This window comes from Zalophus californianus, chromosome 10 (assembly GCF_009762305.2).
Source record: "Zalophus californianus isolate mZalCal1 chromosome 10, mZalCal1.pri.v2, whole genome shotgun sequence".
Taxonomy (NCBI): Eukaryota; Metazoa; Chordata; class Mammalia; order Carnivora; family Otariidae; genus Zalophus; species Zalophus californianus.
Window position 1 is genome coordinate 5538979 of NC_045604.1, and position 10721 is coordinate 5549699.

A 10721-nucleotide genomic window follows, 5' to 3' on the forward strand; every position below is an offset into this window, starting at 1 on the left:
AGAATCAGAGAAGCCGGGAACTGAGAAGTACAGTATTGGCCCATACACCTCATTCTCCAGATGAGAAAAGGGGCCCAGAGAGGGGAACGGGCTTGCTGGAGGACACACAGCTTCGATGGTAACACGGTTTTCTTGGACATCCCTATCTCTGAGACAGGGATCTAGTTCAAAGACCCCGGAGAAGGAGCTTAAGTGACGCCCTCCTGGGTCCCATCATCCGTAGGAGAAGCCAAAGGACTGATGGAGAAATTAGCCCTGCAGACTCCTGGCCTCCCTGGAGGGACCCTCCCTCAGCTTCAACACCTCCCTGTTACCCGGCCAGGAATCCCCAAAGTGCATCAGCACCAACTCTCCATGGTTCGTTTTACCCTTTTATGCCATGGTCATGGGACGAGAGCACATGTCTGGACTTTGCAAGGGTAATCTTCATTTCAAATACTCTGTCCTTGTATCCTTGTAAGTATACTCACACTCGTAGGACCATGTGCATAAAATGTCACCACCAAGTCACACAAAACCTTCCTGGCCAATCTGGGGTAGCCAGAGGAAGGGAGCAAGCTCTGAACTCCCTGAAAACTGGGTGAAGGGGAGGGACAAGCTCACTCGCAGACTGGGGCTAAAAAAAAAAAAAACAAAACAGGTAAGGGGCGCCTGGGTGGCTCAGTCGTTAAGCATCTGCCTTCCGCTCAGGTCGTGATCCCAGCGTCCTGGGATCGAGCCCCGCATGGGGCTCCCTGCTCGGCGGGAAGCCTGCTTCTCCCTTCTCCCACTCCCCCTGCTTGTGTTCCCTCTCTCGCTGTGTCTCTCTCTCTTTGTCAAATAAATAAATAAAATCTTAAAAAAAACAAACAGGTAAATATGGAGTGAAACCTGAGAAAAGGAAATATAGGTTAAGCTTTGCAGCAGGACTCTTTTGTGTGGCCAGAGGCAGGAAGGAGGACTCGAGAGCAGTAAGGGAGGGTCATCTTGTGTAGACTACTTCCCACACCCCACAGCCCACACCCCCAACTCTGTCAAAATCGCATTCATCTTTCAAAGCTGACCTCAGATGCCACATCTTCCACGAAGCTTTCTCAGCTCCTCCCACCCAAAATGAATCTTTCTCCCTCTGTTCTTCCCCAGCCTCTGCTAGTCCCTTTATTATAGCTTATGTACCATAATTTGTGCACATCTTATCTCCTTACCTAAATGTAAGCTTCGGTTCACAAAGCATGGATTGGAGCCTGCTGCGTGCCAGGGACCCAGCAAATGTGTGAAGCTGAGGCACAGGACCAGAGCTGGGGTCTGTGAACTCCTGGAACCGTCAGGCTTGTTTAATGACCTCGCCTCCGTCACCCCTGCTAGGTCAGCCCGCGGCACTTGGTGGGCACTGAACACACTTTTGCCGGAGGCATGAATTGGTGAGTGGATGGACGTCAGTATGGAAAGGGTGGTCCAGGAGGGTCAGTAAAGGGGAGATCCCGACTCCCCTGGTCCTGGGCCGTCCCCCGGACCCTCACCCTGCCTCTGGACCATGACCCCCTACTCTGGTCTAGATCCAACTCTTGGCAGTGACCGTGCTCGTAACCTCTTCTTTGAGGGCTATTTCCAGAGGGTCAGGGGTGGCCTCAAGGGCCAGGCCAGATGCCCAAACTCCCCAGTTTCTCTCCACCTCCACCTTGGCAAACCCCTTCCCCTCCTTAGGTCCCCGCCTGTGCCGGAAGGGCAGCCTCACCCCGATGCCGCTTTGAGATCCGCTGCGGCAGGGGCGGAGTAGGGCCGGGGGGATGGGAGGGGGGAGCATCCCGTGTTATAATTATAATTATCACACCTTGGATCCTATCGCATGGTTTCAGAGGAGCTCCTTTCCTTCCCACGGATTCACCCCTCCTGGTCCAGGAAACCGGAGGAGAAACTGAGGCATGGGGGGTGGGACAGCAGTTAGGTCACGGGGTGGGCATCCAGCGCCTGTATCGCCTCCACCTTCCCATTCACAGTGTACCCCCACCCCTGCACAGTGCCACCGGCCAGGAAGTCTGTGAGCCCCTCCATCACTCACCCCTACTCCGCCATTTGGAGCACTGAGGGGAGGCGGGACTTGCCCGTGTGCAGTCAAATAAATATTGACGTACCCGGTGCACTCAGGCCAGGCGGCCACCCCTGGCCTTGGTTTGAGGTAGGAGTCTGGCCCGCCCTCATCTAACAAATACCCATCTCCAACTCACTCTCCGCCCTGTGCCCTCACCCTTGTGCGTCTCACGAGGGCCGTGCTCTTGGGGGAACAGGCCGTCACACTTAGGCTTTTCCTTCCCTCCTCTGGGATGAGGCCTGGGGAAAGGCAGATTCCAGGGCTGGGGCTGGAAGAAAATCCTGGCTGGGCAAGACCTAGGCCAGTGCCTGGTTTCCTGGGTTCTGTTCTTTCTTCCTCACTGAACCCCCATTGCCCTCGTGCCTCACTGCCTCCCCTCCCCCCACCCAAATTCTGGGCCCCACGAATGGGAGCAGTTCAAGCCCAGGTGGCATCTTCAGCGCGTGTACCCACCCGAGTGGCATCGCCGTGCGTGCCTGCCTGCCTTAGTGTACTCACAGACACTTAGTGAGCACCGCTTTGGGGTAGGCTCCAGGGAGGGGACAGGGACACCTAACACAGGGTCCCTGTGCCCTCCGTGAGCCCTCAGTCAGGAGAGCTGGGACACAGAAACTTAAGGACGCTGTGGTCCACCAACCTGTGTTCCCTTCCTGTCTCTGTGCACCTGCCGCATCCAGATTCGGGGCTGTTCCTGCGAGTACAACTGCAGATGTTCACAATCTGCTTGTGTCCACGCATCTGCTTACAACTCATCTCTGTCCCCATGGCAGGCTGCACGCCTAAGCCAAACCGGTCCGAGTGGGTTGTGCTGAAAGTTTTGTTTGTGTCAGTGGGACTTGGAGGTGAGTCAGGGAGGGACAAGGATGCATGGGGTGGGGTGGTGAGAAGAGTGAGAGCGAGGGTCGGGCCGAGGGGGGGGAGGAGCTGGTCAAGGCGGGGGAGGGGTGGGCCGGGGGGGGGGGGGGAGCAGCTGGTCAAGGCGGGGGAGGGGTGGGCCGAGGGTCGGGCCGAGGGGGGGGGAGCAGCTGGTCAAGGCGGGGGAGGGGTGGGCTGGGGGGCAGTCAGGAGGATGGGTTGGGGTGGGAGTAAACCAGAGAGCTCCTTGATGAGCAACATCCCTCTTTGCGGTGAGATCCCAGGTCAGAGAAGAGTCAGAGGCTTGGGGGGCGGGGGCAGGGGAGACCCTCGGGCTTTGGGAGAGACGAGAGTGGATTATAAATTGGCGGAACGAGGTAGAAGCCTGGTGTGGACAAAATGTCTGCCGCCCATTTCTACCCGGCTTTGTTTCTCCGTGTGAGAGGAAGCTGTTTCTGAGCTGCTCATTGCCTTGGTTTCTACAGTTTGTACAGAAAGGCTTTGGGGGTGCTGATCGACGTGGTGGTGGAAGACTGCTCATATGGAATCTGATGCTATCCCCCAGGACCAAGGCTTAAAGCTCACTTCTGCTCCTTCCTAGGATGCCCCCCACATGCAGAGAGCCCCATACAGAGCATGGTTTCCAGGAGCTTTTCCTCCACTGAAAAACACCTTTGCCCCCTGGGGCTGGAGCCACTGGGCCCAGTATTAGGATGGCGGCATCCTGTTTTCCAAGAGATTGCATCTGAAGGCTCCATCTGACACGTGCGGTGCTGTTCCTATCTCCCTGTGCTGCAGGCCCAGTGACGCCCAGGGACGCCCAGTCCCCGGCCCCATTCCCTCATGGCAACCACACTTCCTGGTTGCCTCCCACCGCCCCTTGGAGCTCAGGGGGCTGGAGCTGCTTGTTCCTAAAGGTGTCTACAGCTGGAGTGACCCACCCGGGGAAGATGGCTCAGCAAAAGGCACGTGCGGGCCCTGTTCCCCAGAAGGCCGTTGGGTGCAGAATCCCCTCCTCCTTGCTCTCACCCCATAGGCTCCCCAGGCATCTGCAAATACAGGACCAACTCAGGGCCCGGGGCCTGGGATAAGAGACAGATGCCTTTATTCTTTGACCCTGTGTCTCTGGATGGGCTGGCACTTTTAGAAGGCTCCAGAAACAGGTCGTGGCAGGTCTAGGACGAGAGTGGGAGCCCTCATGGAAATCAGTCTTCCAAGCGGGGACAGTGGCAGCGGGGGGTACAGCAGCAGGGAGGGGTAAGAGCAAAGGCAAGCAGGGTCCTGGGTGCTTGGCAAGAGAACGGATTCTAGTGAGGATCCCAAGCTGTGCCCCCCTGCCCTCTCCCAGTCTCCGTCCCAACCACACAAGGCACCAGGCTCCTCCCAGGAAGCCCACCTGTGGGGGAGACGTGGAGGCAGCCCCCAGGGCCCAGGTGGCCTGCAGAGCCCGCACCACCAGAGGCGCCTTCAGGAAGCACCAGGCCTTTGGAGTTTCTCACACTCATCCAAACATTCAGCTTGGATGCGGCGGGTATGCTGCCTCTGCCAACCAAAGACAGCCGCTTCCTGGCCATCGCCTGAGCTCCTGTCACCCCCGACTCAGCTGCCCCGGTCTGTGGCAGAAGGCAGGGGTGCAAGCCCAGCAGGGCAGGCCCCGGACTCCCCTCCTGAGCATCTCCCCACACTGGCCCCAAAAGGCACTGCAGGCCTTCCTTGCAGGCAGCCCTAAGTCGCTGCCCTCCGGCATCACCTCGAAGCATTTTTGAGCCTGTTTCTCTTTCAGTTCTAGAAGTGGTGTAAAAAAAGAAGGGCCAGGAAGCAAGAAAGAGAGCGAGAGTTCTTTCCTGTGATAGTTTGCAGGATCAGGGAGCACTGGTCCATGAACTGGAAGGAAAGGGTAGAGGAGCAGAGATGAGTCTAAGTCCCCCTGCTAGCCTGCTTCCCTCCTGGGCCCGGGCCGCCATGCTCTACGGTCTGCTGTGGGGAAGTTCTACTCCCTGGAAAGGGCCCATACACTGCAGCTCACTCAGGTACCCGTCAGGAACTGATACCCTGGGACAGTGCCCGGGGACAGCCTCCAGGCTACAATGCAGCCAAAGGGGAGAAGCCTGGCCACTCCTGGAAGGTTCCAAAGCTCCTTGCAGGAAAGTCCGAGTGTTGGCTCTGTTCAGCAGGACTGAGGGCGAGAGAGAGCAGGGCAGACTGAGAAACCCAAAGGTAGAGCTGGTGAGAGACAGATCTCAGGGCACACGGAGACAGGCAGACGCCTAGAGAAAGAAAGGAGTAGGGTGGGAAATAGACACACACGGAGGGATGATGAGGAGTAATTCAAAGAGACAAAGAAGCTGAGACAAAGTCTGCAACAGAGACAGAAAGACCAGAAGAGAAATTTCTGAACGCCGCCTTGCCCACTGCCGCGCCCTCCGCCTGCTTCCCTCTCCTGCGCTCCACTTCAACCACTCAGCATGGACCCAGTGACATTTTCCTACTGCGCATCACCAAGTCCCTTAACAATTCCAGTTTTTCCGCATCCTGAGCCCACCTCCCCCCACCCCAACCGGCCTGATCGCCTCTCCACTCCACCTTGTCTGCTCACAGTCCCGACTTTCCCTCACACTCCTTCCTGCTCACGTCTCAAGGGAGCGAGAGCTCTCACGATCTGGCCTCTCACCGCCAGCTCTGGTCCTGGCCATTCCTCTGTCCTTCTGTTCATCCATGTCCTTATTCTGGCCGAACTAAGAGCAAAGAGCCAGCATTAGGGCCAGGAAGGCATGGGGCCAGGCAGTCAACTGGCCAGAAGGAGCTGGGGAAAAACGCAGAAGATCAGAGGACAGCAGAGGAGGAGCCAGGCAGGGGGGTGGAGGCGGTCTGGAGAACGTCTCCAGCCTTTGTGCCCGGAACAGTGCTGAGAACCGGGGATGGCTCCAGGGTCAGAGTGAAGTTAAGGGAAGGAGAGAACAGAGTTAAGAGTTCTGTGGAGGGTTGAGACGAGCAGGTAGCGGTCTGGGGCGGGGACAGACATCTGAGACTGGGAAGCCGGGCTCTAGGCACCCTTGCTCACCAGAAGCGGCCACCAGAGGGCCCTGTCAGGCCTGGGAGACTTTCAGGAGGGTCTGGCCCCCAGCCCCGCTCCCGCACAGAGGTTGTCCCTGGATATTATTAGCAGGTGAAAGCAGGGCCAGAAAAGGAGCCCTTCTGGCTGCTCTTCTCCTATTCTCACACAGTCCCCTTTCAGGGCCACCCTTCACTCTGTCTTAATGCCCCTCAGTTTCTGGAACACTGACAGGGCCATCACAGACCACTTTAGATGCTGCTCTGGGGTATGAAGCACATGTCACACAAAGGCAGACTGGCTTTTCTTTCCTTTTTGTCTTGTTCTCCCCCCCCCCCCCCCCCCGCCTTCCTCTTTCCCCTGGATTCTTTTCTGCCTTCTCCAAGATTTGGGCTCGATTCCGACTAACCAGAGGAGGTAGGAGTCCTAAGCAGCTCCTCCCCTGGGTCTATGCAATGGAAACACCTCCAGCTACTAGATGGGCCTGGAGGGGGGATGGTCAAGGAGTACGTGAGGTTCAGGTTCTACATCCCAGTGAAATGCAAACTAGCGAGGACACAGAGTCAGAGTGGGAGCCGGGGAAAGGAACACTGAGCTGTGAGAGAAAAGCTGGAAAGGCCCCTGGGATGGGGAGGCCCCTGTTCCACCCAGGAGAGGCGGAAAATGAGTCTACCCCGGGGCCCCTGGCGGGCTCAGTCCGCAGAACATGTGGCTTGATCTCGGGGTTGTGGGTTCGAGCCTCACGTTGGGTGTAGAGGTTACTTTGAAAAAATAAAAGCTCTGGGGGAAGAAAAGAAAGAAAATGAGTCTGGCAAAATGTGGATATAGGCCACCAAGGGCCACCCCCCAGACAGCTCCTTGCCTAAATCCCGGGAGTATGATAGATCGCGAGTCCCGCTGTTAGGAGCCTAGCCAGTCAGGGAAGTCTCGGGGAGAAGGCTGGCTTTCGGATTTCAGTCAGGGACATCAGAAGTCGGTGATACGGGGGGCACCTGGGCGGCTCAGTTGGTTAAGCGTCTGACTCTTGGTTTGCGCTCAGGTCACGATCAGAAGGTCGTGAGACGGAGGCCCGTGCCGGGCTCTGCGCCCGGTGAGGAGTCAGCTCCAGATGCTCTCCCCCTCCCCCCCGCCCCTCCTCCCACTCGTGCTCTCTCCCAAATAAATAAATAAATCTTAAAAAAAAAAAAGTTGGTGATTTTTTTAGAGATTTTGTTTCCAGGATCTGGGAAAACTGAGGATCCTCTCTGTTAGACCTCGTAGACCCTGGGAAATCTGGAAATGAGTGGGTAGAGACTCTCAAAGCTCTTCCTGGATCTCGGCTTCAGGAACAAGTGGGAAACAGGTCTTGTGACCCTCTGGTCTCTCTGCGCCTTCCGGCCCACCATCTCTCCATGCTGTTTCCTCTGAGGACCAACGGTTCAGGTCAGGGGCCTGTGCCATCGGACCCCTGTATTACACGTTCCTCCGCACTGCAGCCCTGGTCATTCTCTACGCCTCCATTCCTGGGGCATGATGGGGAATTAGCTGATGTGTAGAAACCAAAGGCAAAAGGAGCAGCCATCACTCCCATTCGCAGCCCGGCACTGGGGACACACGTCCTGTTTCTGTCCCACACTCTGTTTCTGCAGAGTAGAAATCGGTCTGCATTTCCTCCCGTAGCCAAAATTAGTCAGCTTGGATCTGGGCCTCTTCATTCTCCACTGGGTCCTGGAGGGACAGAGTTGGGAAGAGGCTCAGGGACTTGGCTTGAATAAAAGGGAGATGCCAGGGAGGGGCGGGAGTCTGTTCCTCTCCCTCCTCCCCTGCTACACCCCCATCCAGCTTCTAAGGCTGGGCAGCTTCTGCCCTGGATCTTACAGAAACTCCCTGCCCTTCATCTCCAGTTCCAGATGCCACCGTCCCGCAGTTTCCTTGCATTGTATCAGCCTAAGAGGCAAGCTGAAATAAGGAATTATCCATCCCAGGACTCAGTAGTGAAAAGTTCTCGGAGGCTTAAGCATTTTTCCCTCACCGACCCCCAACCCAACCACACACACACTCTCTCTCTCTCTCTCTCTCTCTCTCTCTCTCTCTCTCTCTCTCTCTCTCTCTCTCTCTCTCTCCCCCCCCCCCACGATGTGCCCTGAGAGGCAAGCTCTACCACCCTCTAGTGGCCAGAGCAGAAAGGACGCTCCCCGCCCCCCCCCCCCCCCCCCCCCCCCCCCCCCGCCCCGGATCCACCAGGACCGTCAAGGCTCTAGCAGGGAACGTCTTCTGAAAGACACAGCACAGTTTATAAATGAGAAAGCCGAGGAGGCCTACAGAGACTCACCCTGAGAGTCAGGGACACGGTTGGGACCAGAACCCACGATCTCCTGACTCCCAGGCCAGTGCTTGGGCCCCGTTCCCGGCCTCCCCCTCTGACTCACCCCTGGGGAGGTCAGGTGGATTTGGAAACGGGCTGTCCCCCCTGCCCCTGCAGAGCCGCGCCTGTACCTCAAATCCGCTCGCAGCTTTGATAACAGGGGTCCTTCTGGGGCCCTGGCTGCCCTCCGACTTCCAGGATTGTTCTGGACCTCGCCCAGCTGCCGTCGCCACGGTGACAGCACCGTCCATTCCCGCAGCTACCCAGGTCTCCTGTCTCCACGGTAACCGGTGCTTTTGCGACCTTCACTTTGCAGCGGTCGCGCTGCCGGTGCAGCGACAGTTGCTGGGCGACGGTAGTGGGAGGCAGGGACTCGGGAAGCTCCGGGGGCGGGGGGGGGTGCGGGGGGTGCCATGGCGCTGGCGGGGCCCCCGGGGGGCGCGAGCTGGACCTGGCGGCCGGTGGCTCGGGACGCGCTCCTGGCGCGGGCCTTCCACTCCTGCACTGAGCTGCGGGGCCGCTTCTACCTGGTGGGGGGCCTCCGGGCCGGAGGGGCAACAGAGCCGAGCGGCGATACGGTGGTCTTCGACCCGGCCGCGGGCCAGGCGGTGCAGATGGGCGCCCGGGGCGGCCCGCGGCGCAGCCACCACGACGCAGTGCCTGCGGGCGGACGCTGGCTCTGCGTGGTGGGCGGCTGGGATGGGGCGCGCCGCCTGGCCACGGTGGCCGCGCTGGACACGGAGCGCGGGGTGTGGGAGGCGTGGAGCGCGGCCCCCGGCAGCTGCCCCCCCGCCGGCCTCAGTAGCCACACCTGCACCCGCATCTCAGACCGAGAGCTGCGGGTGGCAGGCCGGGAGGGTGGGACCCGCACTCAGCGTCGCTACGGAAGCATCTACACGCTGAGGCTGGACCCCGGCGCCCGCACCTACTGGTATGGCACCCCCTGCCCCAAACGTCTCACCCTCCCTTCATCCATGCTCTAGAAAAGCGAAGGCTCGGCAGAACCGCGGGCACCCTGTCCACACCCTGACCCCCCCTTCCCCCGCATCCACCGTGACAAGAGAGCACAGCGCACTCTCGGCTGGTATCACCCTCCTCTCCTCCGCCCACGGCACCGCCCGGCCTCCTTTCTGGGCTTGCCACGAAAGGAAGGTGCTGGGGCCCAGGCAGTACAGCCCTTTTGTTTTCCGGGCCGAACTTCTGCATCCCCACAGCTACAAGGAGGAGGGCTGCCACACAGCCTCCCGCTCGGGTCACTGTGCCGCCCTGCTCCGGACTCCCGGGCCCCACCCAGCTCACCAGCTGCTGCTCTTTGGGGGTTGCAACTCGGCTGAACCAGAAGTAGCTGGGCATTGGAGTCCGGGAAAGATTAAGGTATTATCTACTCACATCTTGCTGAGGGTGGAAGGGGGCTAAAATGGTGAGGCCCAAATCCCCCCAGCCAACCTCTTCTTTCTTCCGGAAGGAGGAACCACCTGCTGCCCCCCATTTGACGGAACAGCTTGCCAGGCTTGTGAGCACTGGGCAGGGGTCCCAGCAGGGGCCTCGGGGACTTCGGCATCACTCATGTTCTGTGGTGGGGCCCTTCGCCGTGCTGTTTGGTGGAGAAACGCTGACCAGAGCCAGAGATACCATCTGCAATGACCTCTACGTCTATGACACCCGTGAGGGCTGGCTGGTTGAGGAGGGGAGAAGGTGGGGAGAAGGTGGGGACATGGAAGAACCTGCAGGTGCAGAGAGAGGACAGAGTGATGGGTAGGGAGGAGCAAAAATTGACAAGTTAAAGGAATACACAGAGTATTCAACTGTGAAGAGGCCCACAAATCAAGTGAGGAGAAAAAAGGCGGGGCAAACCTTTGGTCTTGTGAGGAGCAGAAGCCCCACGGTGCCGAGATGCTGCTGCCTCACTGAGCACTTTCTGACCCAACAGGCAAGCCCCCTTCCACGTGGTTCCACTTCCCCTGCGCAGACCATGCGCTGAAACGTGTGGGCCATCGGACCTGCCTTTGGAATGATCAGCTTTACCTGGTTGGGGGTTTTGGTGAGGATGGCAGGACACCTAGTCCACAGGTGTGCACCCTGGACCTATTTATCTAAAGAGCAGTGCCAAGACACAGCCTCTGCTTTGTTGCAAACTCATAAACCATTACCACCAGAGCTATCTGTCTCATTTCAAGTGCTTATTAAATTCCGATCTGAGAGTCAACTTTGTGAATCTTTTTTGGGGGGAGGGTAGTCAACAAGTAGCCACATCTTTATTTGCAAGGGAAAGGATAAAATATGGGACCTCCTCTGATATCATGAGCCATTAGCCTGCTGGAACCAAACCCCACAAGTCATAGGCTTTCCATGCCTCATGCAGATCCCACCCCTCATACTGGGAGAAAGCTTCAGGCTAGAGC

General features: G+C 58.3%; 1 protein-coding gene and 1 long non-coding RNA gene across 2 annotated transcripts; one reads left to right on the forward strand and one right to left on the reverse strand.

Moving 5' to 3' along the window:
* Nucleotides 1–7155: 7155 nt before the first annotated feature.
* LOC113931902 lies at nt 7156–8587 on the reverse strand. Its single transcript, XR_004819342.1, has 2 exons — nt 8451–8587; nt 7156–7682 (listed from the first exon to the last, which is right to left on the reverse strand). It is a non-coding gene; the product is annotated as an uncharacterized LOC113931902 (long non-coding RNA).
* Nucleotides 8588–8700: 113 nt separating this feature from the next.
* On the forward strand, nt 8701–10568 carry KLHDC9 (kelch domain containing 9). The gene is made up of 4 exons (XM_027610064.2): nt 8701–9250; nt 9534–9693; nt 9785–9983; nt 10250–10568. Exons 1-4 carry the CDS (start codon nt 8733–8735, stop codon nt 10414–10416), a joined length of 1044 nt encoding a protein of 347 aa, XP_027465865.1. The 5' UTR covers nt 8701–8732; the 3' UTR covers nt 10417–10568.
* Nucleotides 10569–10721: the final 153 nt, after the last annotated feature.